Source organism: Notolepis coatsorum (genome assembly GCF_963971535.1).
Source record: "Notolepis coatsorum genome assembly, chromosome: 8".
In the NCBI taxonomy this organism is placed as follows: Eukaryota; Metazoa; Chordata; class Actinopteri; order Aulopiformes; family Paralepididae; genus Notolepis; species Notolepis coatsorum.
In genome coordinates this window covers 121,247,563-121,270,720 of record NC_140172.1, presented here as the reverse complement: position 1 = coordinate 121,270,720, position 23,158 = coordinate 121,247,563, and the positions used below count along the sequence as shown (strand labels likewise).

Sequence of the window (23,158 nt, the reverse complement as noted above, 5' to 3'; positions counted from 1 at the left end):
CGGAGTCTGCAGAGAGAGAGGGGGTGAGAGAGAGAGAGAGAGAGAGAGAGAGAGAGAGAGAGAGAGAGAGAGAGAGAAGTAGACAGACCGGTCCCACCTCTAGCTATGGAGGGCCGGAGAGTTAACCGGGGCGATGGTTTAATAAAACAGATGCTAAACAGCACTGCGGTCAAACTTGCCAGACACGTGGGTTTGTAAGCTAAGGGTGGGACATTGTGTTGTGTGAGACTAGTAGAACACCAAACAATTCCAATTTAAAAAGAGCTTCCCTGTCACTGCTCTATCCTAGACAATGAGAAATGTAACGCACACATTACAAAAGCCGGTATAAAAACACTTCTTTTTGGAGGAGGAGAAACAAACACACCACAATTCAAATCAAAGTTAAAAAAATAAAATAAATTTAGGATATAAAAAAAAAAAAAAAAAAACTTACAACTTTATATGGTTCAGGAAAGAGAGGGGAATTAGCTGGAAAGGCCTCTCCTCCCTGCTGGATTTCTTGATTTCGCCTTTCTCTTTCTTTCAGTCGGAGCACATTCCGGTCCCCCTGGTTCATGTTGCTACCAACAAGAGACACACAGGTCACTCAGCATGATGGCGAAGAAAACAACACACACACAGGTCACTCAGCATGATGGCGCAGAAAACAACACACACACAGGTCACTCAGCACCGACCGTATTCCCACAGTGGCCGTTTTGCGCTTATGTCACGCACAACATGAGTGCAAAATGGCCACCGTTGGAATACGGCCAATGGTGAAGAGACAAAGATACACGCGGATCACTCAGCATGATGGCGAAGAAACAAGACACACACACACACACACACACACAGGTCACTCAGCACAGACTGTATTCCCACGGCGGAATCCCAACTTGAGCACGACAGAGGCAGCAAAATGGCCGCCATGGGAATATGGCCAATGGTGAAGAGACGAAGACACACAGACACAGGTCACTCAGCATGGTGGTGAAGAAGAAGAAGAAGAAGAAGAAGAGGAAGGAGGTTACAAGGTCACAGCTTCAAATCCTAAAGCTAGGAAACACACCAAGGGGAAAGGGAACAAATGCACTGTAGCAAAGAAAAACAATACAAAGTGGGGGGGGATGGGGGTAGAAAATTGGCTAAAATATCATAATGGGGTGCCGTAATAAGTATGGCTGCCCCATTAGTGATGTCACTCACAACTCCTAATCTACCCCACAATGCAAAGCATTTAACAAATCCCGTCTTTTTGTTGTTAGCTAGCATTAGCTAGCAAACATTAGCTACCAGAAATTATAGCCAATGTCAGCTACCAATTGTTGCCCGCTAATGCTAGCGAGTAGCGACTGTTAATCAAAGACCAAATTTGATTAACACTAGTGTTAGTTGTAACATCTGGTAACTGACGACATGTTTGGTAGCATATTTGCGGTAATGTTTGCTAACAGCCAAAAGAGGATGTCAAAAACTTTGCATTGTGGGATAGATGGAACACTTTTAAAGGCTACTAAAGTGGGGGCAGCCACACTTAACATAGTCCTCCATTAGTTTAGGCTACACTAGTCTAGCAGTTATAAACAGTTAGCTAGGTAGCTAAACTTAATAAAATAGCCTATCTGTAATATGGTTGAAATAGTCATTTAAATGACTACCAAGTTAAAATAGCCCTTCTGTCTGTTGGGGACCTCCCTAGTTTTCGACAAGATAACTAGTAAAACAGCACTCAGAAGAACTAGTGAAAAAAAGAAAATCATGAGGTCAGGCGTCTACTTTATCTTAAGGCCATCAGATAGTTTTCTCAAATAGCTGTGGCATGTAGTGTGGAGGCATGTGTCCCAGTTCCTGAGGCAAGCTGCCAACAAGACCGGCGAGAACATCCAACATCATTACCGAGAGTCTGTATACCGCTATGAATTCAGTGAAATGAGTCGTGGAGAAAACCTGAAGGGAGAATAGAAAGGTTTTTACGCTCATCCAAATACATACTAGCCAACATGTTCCGTCGATAGCCACCTGCAAATGGTCGATATTCCTTTTTCATCCTTTTAAACACGAGTTAGGCCGGGGTGATCAAATTGACCAATTAAGTGGAATTCCCCTTATAGCCTAGGCCAGGCCCACTTCTGACTGTCTGTTTATTTCCTGTAGCTGAGCTTTGTGATAAAAACATGTGTGGATATTCCAAAACAGTGCATCTATAAGGACAAAAAAATTTAGCTAGCTCAGTATCATAATAAGCAGGGGCTCTGCGTTTGTCCGTGTTTGATATCCCTTCCTAGATATAGTGTGCTCATAGGAAGTTGAAAGGACAAAACAAGCAAGCTGGCAGCGTGCTTATCACAGAGAAACATGAGGTGTGAATAACTGAATACTTTTCAACATAGCCCGAGCTATTTAATGCATCACAGGCCCGTGTTACAGCCTGTAAAAAGGCCCGCCACAGATTAACAAACGGTGTGTAAAGAGTGGGAGAATAGAGAAACTCAGGGGTGGTGTGTGAATGCTAAGAACACAGACATTATACACGGCAGTAGCAACAGGTAGCTAAACAAATCGTTCAACCCTTTATTGCCCTGGTGTGTGTGAGAGAGAGTAGCCAAATGGAAAGTTTGAAATAGCTGGGCTGTTTGTGGTTTTATTACGAGTAGGCTCTTTATCCAAAATCCATACCATTATATTATTACCCCAAATCTTGTTTTTTTATGTCTTTTTGCTGAAACAAAAACAGCAAACAAACCAACAGAAACGCCTAAGCAAATCACAACGTCTGGCACTTTGCAGTTGGGCCTGACGACTTTTGGCATGGTAAAGAGTATGACAATGATTTAAAGACTGTGTTGACAGAGTAAGATTACCCAGCCCCCTCCTGTATTCCTAAAAACAACACTGTACCCATTCCTTGGTTGGGCTGAAACTGCTATGCTCACAACTCTTCAGAGAAAGAGTTAAGACCCGGGTCTGTTCTCCACTAAAGAGTCGACTGGGCTAATAGTCATAGGACTTTGTCAACTAATGGATCGGTTGATTTCATTGACAAATCTGGAAAATTGTGTTTCCAACATGCAGTCATCATGCAGAACTGAAGGACCGTTTGAAATGTAGTGCTTTCCAGAGAAATGGCCTACATGTAATTTAACAGGAAATACTCATTCAACGTGGGGGAAAAGCATTAAATAAGAGTCTTGGGTGACTAAGGCCAAACAGCTCTAATACTTTATAGCCGATGTCCAGCCTGCTTATGAGATATTAGACTAGACAAACCGTATATGACTTTCCCCCAAACAAATGCAAGAATTTGCTTAGTTCACCGATATGTTCAACAAAATAAGACATTTGCACTTAACAGCTAAATGGGTTAATCTGGGTTAAAACTCCATTAGCTCACAAATGCACCATTTGTAATTCACTCACTTTTAATCAGATTATCTACATATGAGTAACTGGGGGGGGGGGGGGGGAAGCATAAAATAAGGCATTTCCCATCCAGCCCTTCTACCTGTGTCTTTGTTTGTTTTACATCATCAAGAAGAAACCCCAGCTGTGAGTCATCGTGCTCAGAGCAGCCAACGTGACTCAAGAACCTACAGTTGGCGTCCATTAGAACAAGCCTCCGAGAACTGCTACGAGGCACCTGGGACCAATCATTAACACCGTTTTATCAAGGGAGGTGTGTAAAAAAGAAAAAGGCATTATCAAAAAATCCAAACATTAACACCACTCTCTTATCACCACGTCCCTCGTGTTTGACCTCCACAGCACAGCCAAGTACCTCGGCTTAGGCTACATAGTGACAAGAAGGAAACAAGGGGATTGGGTAAATGCTAAATGGGGGGGGGGGGGGTACTGGTACAATTGTGCTTAAGAATCAGATCAGTAAGAATAATTCAAAAAGCAAGAATCGTGTGGTATCGCCAAGTATGACTTACACATTCAAGGAAAACGACTTGGCCGCTTGCGCACACAAAAGATGACCAGAAGGCTAACGACGGAGGCGAACACAATCCACTATGACTACACACTACTCACCACTAGCTCAAAACAAAACGACAACCGTGAGCGTACCTCTAGAGTTACACTAGCGAGACCAATGAGGACATTAAAGGAGAGATCCAAAACGGTGACCGAACGGGAGGGTCTTGCCATTTGTTGATGCAAACAAGCCCATTAGTGCTGGTCCTCGAGTGAGGAGCGGTGTGTGAATGGGTGGCTGTTAGCATAGATAAAAGCTGAATGATCAAATGCACTGGGGCTCCTGCTCCTTTTGTAAACACGGTTCCTGGCTATGCAGGGTATGCTAATGACCTTGTATCTTTGTTAGTACAGGAGTTACAGCCTACTGATGGGGGCGTGACGGAAGGATGATCAAGACGGACGGGTTTGATAAAAGCCCCTGCAGTAGGACGGCACCAGGTCCCCATCATTCATCCCTGTCCCTGCTTTATGTAGGTGACTTCTCCTAAAACGACATGAAGCCATAGCCCGGGGGCTAAGTATAGACAATCAAGATGTGCCTTTTGCTAAATAAAGTGCCTTCCGAGTCTATTGGGGAATGAAAAGTGCCCACGTGAACATAAGGGACGGGGCAGCGTTGCACTGAAGACATTAGTCCTCGATTGTGTGTGTGTGTAACATGGAACATCCTTCAGAGCTTGAGCCCTTACACCAACTTCCAAACCCAGAAACTGGGTCATGTGGAATTAAAGAAAGGGGAATCCAAGGCGATCCAAAATCTTTACTCTTTTTGGAACCGTGATGAGAAGTTACCACCACCCAGTGCATGGGTATACCTAGCCGACTAAAGAGGACCATTTGTTGTTTGTGCAGCCAACCCTATACCACTTAACTCATTCCCCGCCAACAACGAGTTTACTCGTTATTGGGAGCCGACGCTTGAATGTAACGTTACTCCACAGCGTATGCTGTTGGTGACGATCAAAGGCAAAGCATCAAAAAAACTACCCCCCCCCCCCCCCTTTTCATGCATTCATGATGAAACATAATACCTATGATATATATTTGATTTGGGAATAGTAGCGTGTACAGGCAAGAAACGGCAACGTTTATAGTAGAATTGGCGTATAAGGCTATTACTCAGGCTAGGGCGGCTACGTGGCGCAGTGGGCAAGGCGCTCGCAACGAATGCTGGAGACTGGGCTCGAACAGGATGCCTCCTGTTCGAGCCCCGCTCTCCACATTGCTTTCAGTTTAGCTGGTCGTCCACAGTAACACACATTGGCCGTATTACAGGGAGGGAAACTGAAGGGTGGGGATCGGGCGTTGTGGACAGCGACTCCTACAGGTCGGTTGGTGCGCCTGCACAGTAGAATCAAGAAGCAACGGGGGCGGGGCCCCTCCAAAGCCCAGACCCCGACGCTGAAAGATCGAGCCGCGAAGGTGAAAAGATGCGACGGCTGTTACCTCGAGTATCGGAGGGGACTCGTGCTATGTATGACTTAGTCCACATTGCAGCCGGCTTGTGGGAGGCAAGAAACAACGTTCGAAGACAGGGGAGGGTTGAATTGGACGATATGAAAATTGGGATGGGAGAAAAATAGAAAATGGGAGAAAAAGTGGATAAAAAAAAAGGCTATTACTCAGGCTTTCGGGAATTACTCCAGACCACGCTATAACTATAATTATATTCACCACGGTATAACACGGGAACTTATGGATGAACAAATTAATTCTTTTTCACATATTGAACGATAGATAGGTGATGTCAAATGGGGCATAGTATTGTATCCATAGCTATAATATAGAATATAGTTATAGCTCTACAAACAAGGTGACGCACTCCTATCTTTTAAAGCGTGGCAGTGCTACCACGGGGCCCGTCTAATCCCCGGCGGTCAATGAGTTAACCATTCCATTGTCTTGTGCAAAATGGGTAATCTAATGATCAATTGACATCTTCCCCACTACTTCTGTAGTGCACATTACTACAAAACAGGTATAAAACATGGTTGGGCTTAGGGCTGGGCGATAAAACGATAACTATCGCAATAAATTATTTCCTCTAAATAATCATGAACGTGGTCGCAAAGTTTCGATATATCGATTTTCCAAGCTTGGATATGAGCACACGCACTAACAACCAATCAGTGAAGAAGATGGCCGACAGCGAGGGAGACCCGCGGTGCACCTCTGGATAGAGGTAGGACTCTAGTAGTAAACAAGGCTGGCTAGGATAATTAGCTTGCACGCCGCTATTTTATAGTTTACGTGCGGAGTGGGTGTGTAGCGTGAATTCTGAGGCCACGGTTAGAGTAGTGTGGGGTATGCGGTGGACGTCGTTGCAATGTATTGGGGCGGAACGGAGTATTTTAGGGTGATAGTACATTGTCATGGGATACACCGCTTGCTCTGGCTAACTGTTAGTTCCATTAAAGTGGCGGTAGGTTGCCCCCTGGTGGAATATAATAATCTATGCACTGGTGCGTAGAATAACGTGCGCGGACTGATGACGACATCAACTCGAGACATTCGCAGCAGCAAAACAAGTCTATTAACCCATTCTTCGCCAGGCATTGTACCCTTCTTATACCATCCTCTGCCAGCTCTATTTGTCTATGGAGATGTTCATCTTCTTTGCAGGGCTATAACTTTTTAAATTGTATTGCTAAATTGACATTACTATGGCCCATTCAACATCAATTATCTATCGTTCAGGGTGTAGGAACGTTTTACTTTTTCATTCACACATTCATACTAAAATACTGTCTAGAGTATAAATATGTTTTTATCGTTTTCTGCTGTATTTCATAGAACGTGAGATATAGCCATTTATGCATATATTAGATCATCAAATGCAGTTCGATAGCGATTGTCGCCAGATAAAAAATTTCAACTGTACATGATCCTAGACGTTATGATTTATCATCTGATGTTGACCGGAGGGGGGGGGGGGGGGGGGGGGGGTCGTTTATAATTCCGTGGCCCACGTTACATCATTTATGTAGTATGGGTGATATATATATCAGAGCAGTTTGTATGGTTAATAATAATCAAAAACGCTGAAACTCACCGCAGCTTCCTCTTACCGTTGGGTGATCAGCGTGGAGCAAAAAGATCGCTATTATGGGATGTTGATCTAGATGAACCATTTCCGGGTTGTATAATACTATATACGTCCAAATAATGTTGTTTATTGAGTTATGGCAACGGATCAATTATCCAGTGTGTCGAGATGGAGTCCCGGGAGCGATAGCGAGTGGAGTTGAGTGGAGATCTACAGCACCAGTCATGGCTCTGTGGGTGAAATGTGAATACCATGACGAAAATTTGAAATATTGATCTCGATGACATCGTAATCCGTCATTAGCAGATTATAAACATGGCGAGGAATGACGTCTTAATCCGTCAATGGCGGAGAATGGGTCAATAGCCCGTCCATCGGCGCCGGGCATAAGAAGTTAATTAAACTTGACAGAAATTATATCGACGATAATTATCGATATAGAGTTATATGAAAATAATTTAATAATTTTATCGCGATAACGTTTTTGGCCATATCGCCCAGCCCTAGTTGGGCTATACCTGACCAAACAGTGATGAGCAGCTAGGCTCCATGACAATTTAATTTATTAAAAAGGTGGCAGTACCACAGGCAAAAACAAAATGTTAGACCTGGTCTACATCTGAAAAGGGGAACAGAATTTTTTTTGAAAATGTATATTTACTTTAGTAGGTAGTACAACACGTTAGGAAAAAAACCTGCACTGAACTGTACTCATTCACAGAGAACGTGCTTCAAAACCTTGCGACAGGAGAGCATCATCACCAGAATCTCTCCAGGAAGCTCAGCGTTTGGTAGTTTTCCTGTAAGTGTGGAGGGCTGAGTGGTTGGAGTGGAGTATGCAGGCTACATCAGATGAGCGGTGCAGGAGGGCTCAGTGGTTGGAGTACACAGGCTACATCAGATGAGCGTGCAGGAGGGCTGTGTGGTCGGAGTACACATGGAGTGCTGTGTAAGGTTGAGCATATGCAAATGAATGATTGTATATATTTTCTTTTTTCTTCTTTGTTTACACTGTTATCGCAGAATGATGCAGCACTGATGTTCCAAGTAAATGTCCCCCTCAGGTAAATAAAGTTTATTCTTATCTTATATGTATTCAAAATTTTAATTTCACTGTCATTTCGTGCTCCATTAATTTCCTTGTTGAGCTGCCAGGTGAGATTACTTTGATGACGCTGTCACCAAAAGGATTTGGTGTGTTTTTTCGATGAACGCACAGTCATCAGTAGTGTGGGCTTGTTGTATTACCCCCTAAACAATGTCAATTGTAAAATAAAATAGTTGTTGTTACATTGAAGTTTACTTTCGTTTTATTTTCCCCATTAATGCACACTGAAATATAGCTAAAGCAGGTACTTTTAACTTTTTAGAGCATTTCTGAACAATCTTAAGGGTCTCTGAATGAGATGCAGATTATTTACCAATGACATGTTTAGAAGCATCAATGCAGTCATACATCATAGAAATGCCAGAAGGATGTTTTAAACGTGCTCTTCATCACTAGCCTAAGCAAATCACATTTAATAGGCTACATGAAGCATGAATCATTCAGTCCGTTTGGACTAAGTTATAACTTACAGTGGTTACGGTCAATGTGTGTCAAGCCTCCAAACCTAAGTTACTGCCATGTAATGATTTAATCCACCAGTCGGAAAAGGTCAAAGTCTGTAGTAGAGTAGAAAAGTTAAAGTCAAATGTGTAGCTAAATGAATCTATCCGTCTCTACCTTAGTGTTGCACTGATACTAGAAAGGTATCGCAATGGAAGTGGATGCATAGATAGTGGCTACTGGCTAGCCTATGTGTTAGCAAAAAACACTAGCCACTCCGCAATCCGCTGGCATTCATTTGTGCTAAGCTAGGCTATCTTGCAGCCAGAAAGCCTTCCACTGAACCCACAAGAGAGGAAATCAAATGGCCATCCATCTTCTTGTCCGATTCTGGAAAAAACGGTAAGTGCATTTCCCATGATGTTGGTGTGTGGAATAGTTTCCAGTGTTGACTATTAGTTGAAGAAACATTTAAACATGTTGTTTAATCGCACATATCCCATTCGCCTTCATGTGCAGTTTAAACAGTGCTTTCCCAAAAAACATTTCAAGGTAAGACCAACTGTGATGGCCAAGTTCATTTCTAGAATATTATTATTAATAAATTGTACAATGAATAAAACGTCTCAAACGTAAGTGTACATACTACATATCCTCTGTTCCATTTATTTCTGTTATGTCAGGACTGTCATCTAATTCTAATATATTATTCCATTACTTTTCCTGATGTTCTGGGTTTTTGATGTGGTATCGTTTCATAGAGAGATATTAGGCAGGTATTGGTATTAGTAATCGTATCAAAGTCCTAATTCTACACTACCACTCCATAAAAGGCTAGCCTCATCTTATACACACAAGCAAAATAGGAACTGGGGCTGATGGTTATCTTAAAACACATTGAATATAGGGCTGTACCTCTGAGAGACATTACCAAACCTCTCATACGAAAACTAAGCTACAAAAAACAGTTTAGTATAAAACAAACAAAAACGGTGGAAGTCTGACTAGATCCAAATGACCATGAACTGTGAATGAATACTGAGCACTAACTCAAGCCGCTAAGAGAGAGAAGAAGAGAGGCAAGTAACTAGTTTGATTCTTACCCTGACTGAGAGACCATGGCCCCAACCACTGAACCATTGGAAGGGGGTGGGGGGGTGGGGGGGATTGGGGGGGGGAGGGTTAAGAGAATCTCCAGGGAACTCACAAGTGTTCTTGTCATAGTCTGCTAGGGTAGGGCTACCACCTCTCTCCAGTGACGCTGACTCATAATGAGGGTTCCAGGTGTAAAGCCTGTCGTTACTAGTTTCTTTACTCCGGTCGTTGGTACAGTCAGTGTGTTTCCTTGGGCTGAGGCAAATCTGACTTGGAAAGGGGAGGCGACTACTCACTCGCGGGAGATACCATGTCGGCAAACGGCGGGGGTGGCCGTGGGCAGGGGACAATAGGTAAGATCCAGAGGAGTTGGGAGCTTTTGGTCTGCATCAATGTGTATAAAAAAAAAAAATAAAAAAAAAGGACAACGTATGCGGGAGCCCAATCAAAGTAAAAAAGTGAGGGTGTGTGCATGTCTGTTAATACATTTGCGTTTCAGAAATAGAGAGAGATGGTGTGTTTCAGACAATCTCCAGGGTGTATAATAAATAGTCTGTAATGATGTTAATACTTAGGACTGTCCCTGACAAATTCTTTGCAGACTATCATAGGACTTTGACGATTAGCCTACCGAGCGATTTGTTGATTTGTCCCGGTCCGCCCCCCCTCACACGCAATAATGCATAAGGACCTCAACAGAGTTGGGCTTAGAATTTTTCTGAAAATAGCCTAACATCTCATTCAGCATGGGATAAAAACTATTAAAAAATAATAATAATAACTTAGTCTTAAGTCGACTTAAATCAACCTATTAACCGAATAATCGACTAATCGACTGGGGAGGGATCAGTCGTATAACGATGAAACACAAAAATGCAAAAACAGATCTGACAAGAATAAGGAGAAGAGGAGGAATACGTCTCACCTCTCTCTGAAAATGGAACGGTCCTCCTCGTTCCATAAAAGGAGATGCTATTTTATACCACAGAGCCTCTCCTCCTTGTGATGTCACTGCTCAGGACGGCCCCAGCCAACCGGGGGACGCTTTACCTTCAACAACCTCCCTCCCCCCCACTATGCCTGCAAGCACAGGGTAAGCCAGCAGTGGAGTCTCTTAAAGACACAGAGGCCCCCTTTAACCGACAGCAGTGCAGGAACGAATAGCGAGGCCCTAATACAGTGTTGTAACTAAGAGGAGACATTTGCATCAGAAATATGACGACACGCACAGACAATGTGTTCTCATCGAAGGGAGCCCATTTTTACACAATTGGATAATATTCATAATAAGTCTCACAACATGATGATGGCGTTGTCATTTTGTCATGCTGCGTCAAATAAAAGGAATAATGAGAATGATGATCTTAAAAAAAGTGGAAAATGCCAACCCTGATAAATAATAAAAGTCCTGTCAAAGTCTAGTGTAGGGAACCTAGAAACGTGAGACGTTTCCAAGTCTGTGACTAATTCCAGTAGATTTTTCTGAGTCTTACCAATTTTTTTTAAGTCAATCCCAATCATACCATTGCACGAGTGGAGTCAGCCAATAACAATTCATTTCCGGTTTCAGCGTTTGCTACTTTCAATAGTAGAGGGGGAGTACACTCACAAAGCTGTTCCACCAGCAAATGGGGTTCTAGTGAAAGCGGTCTATAGATAGACCAGTTCAGCGAAAAATGCGTTGCCAGGGGAACAGCTTGGACACAAGTTTATTTCCCGCTCGCTGTTGATAGGATCAAACACCGCAACAGGAAATACACTTGGGTCCATTTAGAATGTTTATGTTGTCACGTTGAAACGGGTGTTCCAGACCATCACAGACGTGGTGGTCGACAAAACAACAGGTGACTGTAATCAACTAGCAGGTTATCATCATTAAGTGGCACGGCGCCATATTGGTCGATGCATCATGGGAATGGAATAATACTATATATAGGATAATGCAATAGGTCGGGCGGCTACGTGGCGTAGTGGGCAAGGCGCTCACCACGAATGACGGAGACGCTGGGCTTGCCTGTTCGAGCCCGGCGCTCCACATTGCTTTCAGTTTAGCTGGTCGTTCATTCTAATACACATTGGCCGTATTAGGGGGTGGGAAACTGATGGGTGGGGATCGGGCGTTGTGGACAGCGACTCCTACAGGTCGGTTGGTGCGCCTGCGCAGTAGAATCAGGAAGTGTCGGGGGCAGAGTGAGCCTCCCACGCGTTACTCCTCGCCACTGAGAGATCGAGCTGCGCAGGTGAAAAGATGCGACTGCTGTTACCTCAAGTACCGGAGGGGACTTGTGCTATGTATGACTTAGTCCACATTGCAGCCGGCTTGCTATGTATGACTTAGTTCGTGACAGGGGAGGGTTGAATTGGATGATACGAAATTGGGATGCGAGAAAATATAGAAAATGGGAGAAAAAGTGGATAAAAAAAAGGATAATGCAATAGGTCAAGTATCTAATATACTCAGGACTGGGCGATATGGCCAAAATATCACATCATGATGTTTTACTTCGTTTTTTTGACAGTATTTAGTTTTCTAATACAAGTTGCAATGTGATGTGTGATGTCATTATTTGTGATGTCGTTATCTTAATACAGTTGTCATTCTCGAAGACACTCTGACGTCACGAGAATGCCGCCATCTTGGTATTGGGGAAACAAACGGATTTCTACGATCAAATGTATGCGTTGAGCTCCGTTTTTATTACATATTTGATCACATTCTTGTTCATTTCATAACCTTTTCATATAATTTGTTTTGAAAATATTGAGGCCAACATGGCATTTCACTATTTCGAAAGCCTTTCTGGTGATTCTAAGTGCATGTTTCCCCCAAGCCATAGACATGCACTTAGACAGAAAGTTAAAAAGACAGGAAGTTGACTTCGAGAATTGTGTTACATCATTGAAAATCGTCTATTTCCCTTTACATGTTTCAATGTTGCAGTTAGGAAGAAATATTTTGATTAAAGAATATATGTGTATATACCGTGGACGGCGGTATAGTAAAAAGTAATACATGCATGGATCCACGACGGTATACACATATTTCGATATACCTCCCAGCTCTACTCAGAACCTTACATTAGAACATTAAAGAACCATGTAGATGAAGAAGCCTACGTCAGTCGAGGTGGTACGCAGGGGTGTAAAAGGTAACCAAACTCACAGTGCAGTCTCACGTTTTCAAGGTGAAAAGCTTGATGCAGTGGGAAAATATACTGGCATACTCAGAAACATTTTGTAAAATCTTTGGACCTTACTTGGATTTTCTTAATTTCTTTCTTTCTTTTCTTTACAAACAGAAAGAACGGTCTCTACAATACTATGTTCCTCGATTAGACAGTGTTTATGTTTTCCTCTCAGGAGATAAGATAGTCCTACTTCTCCATACATACAAAACAAATAATAAATAATTAAATAAAATACAGGTCAACATGTAACAATCCGATATCGTTCAATTCAGCATGGATTTGAAGCTATTTATTCACGCCCAGATTCAATTAAGCTCCGATTTGATAAAACTCAGTATAACCCCCTCGGGGACATGGTAACACCATAGTGGCGATTAGGGATGGGTACCGAATTCGGTACTTTTGAGGCACCGAACCGAAACACGTCGGTACTACCGAGTATCGAATCAAGTGAGAAACCGGAGGGGGAAAAAAATAATAATAATAATAATTATTATTATCTTTTTTTTTTTTTTTTTACTTTTTTCTTTTCATGTCAACGTTCACACGCACAATATATGCTTACCTAGGATTTGACTTGATTCAACAACAAAGCAGTCGGAGCAATGACAAGCCGAAAACTGTCGAAATTGTAGTTATTTGAAGTTTGGATTTTTTTTTTACGACTGAGGTAAGTAAATTAAATTTCTTGAGACTAAAGTACCGAAAAAAGGTACCGTTGGGTACCGGTATCGATTCACAGGTACCGGTACCGGTATCGGTTCAAATGTGAAAGGTACCCATCCCTAGTGGCGATAATATAAGGCTGACCGCATTCTAAATCCAATTCACACACTTGGAGGCACACAGAAAAGTTATTTTACTGCATTCACTGACAATTATTTGGCCCAACAACCAGACTGAAAGTGTATTATACTATTGTTCAGTGTGATATTAGTAGAGCTGCCGTGGTTACCACAGTAACACAATCGCGCCACACCCACCGCAGTGTCAAGCTAAGAAAGATAAAGATTTAAAACATCTTATTAAAAAAATAGTTCATGTTCGTGCATTTCCAAATTGTGCCAACAACACATCGCCTACTTCACATTCATAGACTATCGAGTATTGACACAGTCGGATATACTTAAGTTGTGGCTAACGTTAGCGAACTCAGTTGTGCTACGTGGATGGATCCAAACACACTCAAGACATGATTCCTGACTGTACCAAACAGTTTTTTCTCAAGACATATGCCATTCCATGAGTGGAGAGATGATTGATTATAGCACAAGATTCACAAAAGGTGTTGCATAATTGAATATCGTTCCGTTATCGGGGACACATGAGGGCCATTATCGTTGCCATGTTCCCGATATGTAAACGATAACATTGTAATATTGCCCAAGCCTAGATATTAGGCTACATCAAACAAGCTTAGCTGGTCATCATCAACAAACTGAATGAATAGCCTGTGTAGTCTTAAGGGGCAAATAGCAAGCAAACATTAGCAAAGACAGGTAGCAATGTTAACATTAGCACATGCCAATATTGAATTAGTCTAGTGCCTTGGTTCTCAAAGAAGGTAGCTATGACAAAAGGTAGGCGTTGCTGTTAAAGACGAATATCTGGGATGTTTTAATCCCATTTATTCATGAGTCTCGGCTTGTTAGCCAGCCTGCTTCTCAGTTAACCAAAGCTATCACTATGACTCTTCCACAACTTGCTTGTTAGCCAAGCTCCCCCACTACAAAACTGTCTGCATGGTGGCTCGCTGGCTAGACGTCTCTGTACCTCTCCCCCCTCACTGTAGCAGTGGAAGTGGGGCTGGGTCTTCCCTCCCTTCTCTCTCCCATTATACATACACAGATGACAGGTAAAAAGTCTACTGAAGTAGGGCTATTTGAGTTGTTCCGATACCGATACCAGTATCGGAAAAGCCGCCGATACTGCCTAAAATGCTGGTATCGGTATCGGCGAGTACCCTCTAATGCTGCGCTCCGATACCATATGACGTAATTTATCAACAACACTGCGGTCTGTTGAGTAAGCATTATAAAACAAACGTGTGCTTAATCGATTAAAGTGTCAATGCCATTTGTCATTTTAACAGCAGATACTTTCTTAAATGTCATCGTCCCGACAGAGCGGTGTTGACGGGGAGCTCATGGGTTCGCTTGGTAGCTGGTGTTATTAGCATTGAACAGCTAACCGAAAGCTAGCTTTAACATTACCTTGGCTAAAGTTGGGGCTATTCATACTCCAGCAATAATGGCTGCAGACCTGCAAGCAAAGTACAGCAAGTTGGCAAAGGAGTATTCGTTAAATCACAATGTCACCAGTAACGTTACAGTCTTTTCATATACCGGCAGCTCATGCTATGCTAACTTAGCTCACGTTGACGTCGTCATTGAGACCACCTCGCGTACACAATTAATGACATGTTACGGACAGCCATATCGGTGACAATGTTTAGCTTTTAGTGCCAAATGATAAGAGTCTGAGGCGGAGTCTCAAAAGAGAATGTTGAATATTTATTGTGCAAAAATCACAACAGATCCGACTGCTACTGAAACGGAGCCTTGTAGACAGACTGAGTAGGGTATATCTGCAGAGCCAGTGGGTAGCAATGTATAATGTCCGTGTGGATCATTGGAGTAGGGTATATCTGCAGTGCTGAAGCCCCATACTCATTGATTAATGATACTAATACAAATCTATACAATCACCTGTTGTTGAATAAATACCATTACTTTCTAGTTATTACTAAAAAACAGTATATATAAAACAGTATTTGTTAAAAAAAATTAAAAAAAAATATAATTTATATAATATCGTTTTTTTTTTATGTATGCACTGGTATCGGATACGTATCGGTATCGGCCGATACCCAAAGCTTAGGTATCGGAATCGGATCGGAAAGTAAAAAATGGTATCGGAACATCTCTAGCTATTTCTGACATTTCGTTTTTTGACAGACGTATCGATTTTGGACCTGAAAATGCTCCTAAACAATGCTTTATATAAGCCTACAAGTGGGATAACTGTATCTGGAGTTTTGGATCATTTCTGTATCTTAGACTGCTGTACTATTAATTAATACACTTTTGATTAGCTGTGGTCTATTATATATCCACACACAACATTCCCTACACATGAATTGAGTGCAGCGCCCCTGGAGCAGTTTTGGTGTTCAGTGCCTTGCTCATGGGCTCTTTGGCAGAGCTGGTGGAGACTATAGCCGGTTTCAAAGTGATAATTATTTCCTTTTATATGTTTCAATGCTACAGCAAGGAAGAAATTTTTGGTTAAAGAATATACAGTATACACAATATATTAGGGGTGGACGGTATGGTCTAAAATTTATATCACGGTATAATCTGAAGCATAGACGGTAACAGTATATATCACGGTATCATCGTTTTTGATAAAAAAAAAAAATTTATTTTATATAATTTTTTTTTTTTTTTTATAAAATATATATATTATATAATTAGACTTGTACTTGTATTATCTGCGAGACATCGCCACCACGCAACAAGCTCCACTGTCTGTGTGTACTCTAGTAGCCTCCAGCTACGGCCAGGATTCTCCAGAGCTGCATCTGGACCTATACTCGAGTAGCCTCGAGCAGAGCTACGGCCAGGATTCTCCGGCGCTGCACCTGGACCCTATTGGCATAACGTTACTTAACTGTGCTCAGCAAGCCCTCAGCTCGAATACGCATCGAATCAGTGTTATAAGACATTGATATCAGGAGCTATCTGTAGCTACTGCTAGCCGGATATATAACGTTAATACAACGCCTCAGTGAATTATTTAGTTCAATGGGACATTTCGTTTTGAACGGTGAACTAACTTGGGTTAACGTGAGCTAACGGCTAACGGAGCTATCATACACGTCTACTCTCTACTAGACTTGATGGAGCGTTTGTTGATGTCAGGAGCTATCGGTAGCTGGCCGACTAGATACCGTTCGGTTAGACAATGCCTCATCATGTATTAAACTAAAAGTGAATAGTTGACTGGGTCATTTTGTAACGGTAGCTAAGCTAACGTTAGCTCAGGGAGACGTCCCGTCCCACTAGACTACTAGTAGACCCGTGTTTACATGCGTGCGGGAGGGGCTGGCACTGCGCGAAGCCTCCTAAATAACCTTTTCCAGTTCGCACATATCTATTATCTATGACTAATTCTATCTATTTTTAGGGGCAAATGCGAGTGAAATAGTCGCGCTGTGGTTACATGACGTCATTGCTATTTTAGAGCTGCACTACCGGTTACACGGTATAGGCAAAATCCATACCGTAGAGCAAATTCATACCGTTTATACCGTATACCGTTTATACCGTCCACCCCTACAATATATATATATATTTTTCGACAACGGTATAGTAAAAAATGCATACCATTGCATTCATACCATTGCGGTATACCTTCATATTCTATATACCTCCCAGCTCTACTCAGAACCTTTACATTAGAACATTACAGAAACATGTAGAAGAAGTAGCCTAGTTATTTTTTTTATCTTTAGACCCTTACACTCAATTCTATTTCTATCATTATTCTTGAATTCTAAGAATAAGAAATTACATTAGAGTCCTTTAGAGTTCTATTGAAGCTCCATTCCTAACATGGAAGTATGACCTCACATCACAATAATTTTCAAAACAGTAGTAGATAAGGCGGCTGGGTGGCGCAGCGGACATTGCGCTCGTCACCAACACAAGAGACACCGGTATCGTCATACTGACTCAATTGGCGGAGTTAGCGGGAGGGAAGTCGATGGGTGGTAGTCTGGTCGTTGTGAACAGCGACTCCTACAGGTCGCTTGGGGCGCCTGCTCAGCAAAGTCAGGAAAATGGCGGGGGCAGTGTGAGCCTCCTACACGTTACTCCTCGCCAATGAGAGTCCGCACTGGCAGGTGAAAAGATGTGACTGGCTGCCTCCACATGTATCGGAGGGGACATGTGATGGGCTTCTATCCTCTCTACAACCGGCCAGTGGGGGGCACATGCGAGCAACGATCAAGACAGGGGGGGAAAAACCCCAGTAGTAGATATAGTAAGTAGACAATGACAATAGTATCTAGACCAGTGGTGCCCAACCAGTCGATCGCGATCGACAGGTAGATCGCGGGCTGATTTCAAGTAGATCTTGATTAATAAAATTTGATTATTAAAAAAGAAAACAATTTTTTTTTTTTTGCTAAATCAACTCTGCCTCTCCTTGTTAACTACAACAAGCAATGCCGTTTGTTATTTAAGATGAGGTCGGACTCGGCACTGACAGATTTGTGTTCATTATGCTGCTTTTATAAAGCCTCAAATGACGGCTTACAATTATACAATTTTGGCTGGTAGCTCTCGGCTAGGTGGTAAATTAAAAAGTAGATCTTGGTTCAAAAAAGGTTAGGCACCCCTGATCTAGACTATACACAATGGCCGGTATCGTAATAGTTTCCACTGTACTATTCCAGGGCTTTTAACGAAAGACCACATAATGACTGTAATGTTCTTAAAAATATGACCCCCAAAAAAGGCTGACATGACTGCTTGAAGGCACGTTATTGTAGACCAAGTATCATGATTCAAATCTCTGGCGATTTCCACCCCTACTGTTCAGTTCATAGCTAATCCTTATCCGCTTACTAGTTATCTAAAATATTCCAGTCAGAGATGTCTTCATATCCTGTAAAGTAACTATAACAACCGCCTAAGACAATCTGATTAGGGACATAACCTGATTTTTTTTCAGGCCAACACATAACATATATATATAACATTTAAATTTTTTGCAAATAAGATAGCAATAAGCCAATTCAAACACATTACCCCATCTATTAGGAAACAAGGGAGTTAACTGTATCAGTACTACTGTGTGGGCTAGGGTTGGGCATCGTTTGGATTTGAACGATTCCGGTTCCGATTCCAATTCGATTCCTGTTCTAAACTATTCTCGATTCCGATTCTTTGAGGTGCAGGTCAAAACAGGTCACAGCTTAAGTTATTTTGCAGGATTTTTTTTTTTGGAAAGATCTTAATTTTTTTTCTTACTATTCACATTGTCAGTTGACTTGATACAGTTTAATTTGGTTGCTGTAACTAGGGTATTAATTAACAAAGTTAAAAAAAAAAAAAAAAAAATCGAAATGCAAATATTCCAGAACCGGCAATTAGGAACCGGTTCCCATTAGAACCGGTTCTCGGTGCCCAACCCTAGTGTGGGCCACAGTACACATGTAAAATCAGCCAGTTACAACAAGCTAGTTAGTCAGTCAGAGGCCAACTAAGGCCATTTGGGACAGTAGAATTGACATCTCTCAAGCCCCGCCCTCTTTCATTGACCCTCCAATCACAACTGGAAAGCAAAATGTTGTCAGAGGGAAGAGACACTTGTGATTCGAGGACCAATAAAAATGGGCGGGTCTCGAGATAGATCAATATCTCTCCGGTTAGTCTTCAACTACTCTACAAAGTAGAGTGGAGTTTGCATGTTCTCCCCGTGCTTGGAAAGGGGTTCCCCCTTTAATTTTTTTTTGAAAAACATGCAGAACAGATCACTAACGCTGTCACATCCCTGACAAAGAAGGACGGGAGAACTTGGATCGGGGGGGGGCGACAACATTTCAATGGCGACCCAAAAAATGCACGTGTGCGTGTCCTATGTGTCGCCCATTGTGTGTGTCAGCGTTTCCGTTAGCCGGTAATTACCGGTATTTGACCGGCAAAATCTGTTGAAGTCCGACATATTTAATCTCTCCGGTCTTAATGTCCGGTGAAAATAATTCCCTGAGTCTAAGCACAATTTGATTATTTGAATTGTATTAAAATAGGCTAAAATTAAATAGCCTATGCGATGAACGAAACGATCATTACATTTGTTTCCTCGTTGCTTCTAATAATGACAACGACGTTGTCAGCGAGAGCTTAGTGCTGGGTGTGCGAACTTTTGTGAAGCTGCAGAGCCGGAGCAGCAGCAGCACAATGCAGTATTCCAGCAGTACTCCAATTCAGCCATTTTCAGCCAATGTTGGGTGGGGGGCGCTGCTGTGCGGTTCCCAGAAAAGAGCCAATAACAGCTGAATCAGCCATACTCTTTGCAAATAAGTCGTTGCGAGGTGGAGAGTCGTCACGCAAACCACGATAATGTTGCCGTCTCTCTGCTTTCTCAGTTCTTCGCTTGATATAATTAATACAAATGTCCAATATAACGGAATTCGTTAGCTCATAAAAATGTGATTATAACAGACTGCTTTTTAGTGTCGGACCGACTGCCCACTTACGCGGTCTATTTTATTTCAAGTCAGCAGCAGCACGGAGTATCGAGGGACTTATTTTATTTGGAATATATTAATGACTGTATACGCAAAAGTAGCCTAGTTTTAAGTAATAATATTATAAATCTACATGCCTTGAGGATGACATTCTTTATATAGCCTGCCTATCAATTGTTTTAAAGCTCAATAAACTATGACCGGAATTAATCTCATTTGTCCGGTAGATTGAAATCTTGCAGGTCACGGAGACCGGCAACAATTTTTTCTAACGGAAACCCTGGTGTACGCTGCATGACGATGTAGCAATGTGCGACAAATAAAGGCTTCTTCAAAGTCCAGTTTCATTCAAATACGAACTAACTACTACAACTAACTACTTCTCTGGACATCAAAGTACACCACCTGACTCTGGCACTTTCACAACATAACCTGATGAAGGCACCCAATAAAATGGTTTTAACCCATTCTCTGCCGGAGCTTATATTCATCCTTGTAGCCTCTCTGCCAGCACTATTTGTCTATGGAGATGTTCACCTTCTTTGCAGGGCTATAACTTTTTAAATTGTATTGTTAAATTGACATTACTATGGCCCATTTAACATCAATTATCTATCGTTCAGGATGTAGGAACGTTTTACTTTTTCATTCACACATTCATACTAAAATACCGTTCAGAGTATAAATATGTTTTTATCGTTTTCTGCTGTATTTCATAGAACGTGAGATATAGCCATAAATGCATATATTAGATGATCAAATGCAGTTTGATACCGATCAACGTTATATTAAAAATGTCACATGTACATGATCCTAAACGTCATGACTGGTCATCTGCTGGTGACCGGAGGGGGGGGGGGGGGGGGGGTCGTTTATAATGCAATGACAGACGTTAAATGATTCATGTAGTATGGGTGATATATAGATCAGAGCAGTTTGTATGGTTAATAATAATCAAAAACGCTGAAACTCACGGCAGCTTCCTCGTAGCGATGGGGGATGATACTGGAGCAAAAAGATCGCTATTATGGGATGTTGATCTAGGTGATCCAGTTCCGGTTTGTATAATACTAATATACGTCCAATCATGTTGTTTATTGAGTTATGGCAACGGATCGATATGCACGGTGTCTGGATAGAGTCCCGCGAGCGATAGCGAGTGGCCGGACGGAATAGCGGACGGACTAAGCACTTCCGGCCACTTCCGGTTTTGGCAACTCGCCGATCGGCCACCAGGTGGCGGTATTGAAGCGTTGGAGAGTTGAGCGGAGATCTACAGCACCAGTCAAGACTCCGTGGGTGAAATGTGAATACCATGACAGAAATTTGAAATATTGATCTCAAAGACGCTGAGACGTCATTGGCAGATTACGCATGGTGAGGAATGACGTGATAACACGTCATTGGCGGGAGATGGGTTAATTGCAAGTGAAAAATACATGTCTGCTAGTGCCTACACTTTGTTGTGGGCCCATGGTCTCCTCCTCCTACACACATGTCTGCCTACACTTTGTTGTGGGCCCATGGTCTCCTCCTCCTACACACATGTCTGCCTACACTTTGTTGTGGGCCCATGGTCTCCTCCTCCTACACACATGTCTGCCTACACTTTGTTGTGGGCCCATGGTCTCCTCCTCCTACACACATGTCTGCCTACACTTTGTTGTGGGCCCATGGTCTCCTCCTCCTCCTACACTTTGTTGTGGGCCCATGGTCTCCTCCTCCTCCTACACTTTGTTGTGGGCCCATGGTCTCCTCCTCCTCCTACACTTTGTTGTGGGCCCATGGTCTCCTCCTCCTCCTACACACATGTAGGGCTGACCTTCGAAAAAAAAATTGGAATTCGAAGCCGAGATTCGATTTTAATTCGAAGCTTCGAAATAATATTTAATTTTTTTTTATGTTGTGGGACTTGTACAGCACTTTGTTCAACTTTGTCAGTGCTGTAAAGTTTAAACCTTTTTAAATCTTAGACAAATGAAACACTTTGCTTTCATGAAATATTGTAAGCCGTCATTTGAGACTTTATAAAAGCAGCACAATGAACACAAATCTGTCAGTGCCGAGTCCGACCTCATCTTAAATAACAAACAGCATTGCTTGTTGTAGTTAACAAAGAGAGGCAGAGTTGATTTAGCACAACAACAAAAAATAACAATAATAATCATTATATATATTTTTTTTTAATAATCGAATTTTATTTTCATATTCGAATCCCATGCCCATCGAACGAAGCTTCGAAGTATTTAAGACAGCCCTACACACATGTCTGCCTACAGTAGGGTTGGGTACCATTCACATTTTAACTGATACCGGTACCAGTTCCTGGACTTCGGTACCAAACAGTACCTTTTTTATGTACTCGGTTATAACAAAAAAGATTGAAAAGTCCAAACTTCAACATTGTTATTTATTTAGAACATTGTTACTTGTAACTAGAGATGTTCCGATACCATTTTTTCCTTTCCGATCCGATTCCGATACCTAAGCTTTGGGTATCGGCCGATACCGATACTTATCCAATACCAGTGCATACATTAAAAAAAAAAAAAAAAAAAAAAATTATATAAATTATACTTTTTTTTTTTTTTTTTTTAACAAATACTGTTTTATATATACTGTTTTTTAGTAATAACTAGAAAGTAATGGTATTTATTCAACAACAGGTGATTGTATAGATTTGTATTAGTATCATTAATCAATGAGTATGGGGCTTCAGCACTGCAGATATACCCTACTCCAATGATCCACACGGACATTATACGTTGCTGCACTCGCTACCCACTGGCTCTGCAGATATACCCTACTCAGTCTGTCTACAAGGCTCCGTTTCAGTAGCAGTCGGATCTGTTGTGATTTTTGCACAATAAATATTCAACATTCTCTTTTGAGACTCCGCCTCAGACTCTTATCATTTGGCACTAAAAGCTAAACATTGTCACCGATATGGCTGTCCGCAACATGTCATTAATTGTGTACGCGAGGTGGTCTCAATGACGACGTCAACGTGAGCTAAGTTAGCATAGCATGAGCTGCCGGTATATGAAAAGACTTTAACG

The 23,158-nt window shown here is 42.0% G+C and overlaps 1 protein-coding gene across 3 annotated transcripts in view; it reads right to left on the bottom strand.

The window, feature by feature from the left end:
• The window catches only part of aff4 (AF4/FMR2 family, member 4), an 81,500-nt gene that overhangs the window by 47,736 nt on the left and 10,606 nt on the right, over nt 1-23,158 (bottom strand). For 2 of the 3 annotated variants that reach the window (XM_084320724.1, XM_084320725.1), the window contains exon 2: nt 437-563. The exons of the other annotated variant lie outside the window; for it this stretch is intronic. In XM_084320724.1, the coding sequence (XP_084176850.1) occupies nt 437-559 (123 nt within the window). In that variant the 5' untranslated portion in view covers nt 560-563. The remainder of the gene's footprint in view (nt 1-436; nt 564-23,158) is intronic. 3 annotated transcript variants of the gene reach the window in all.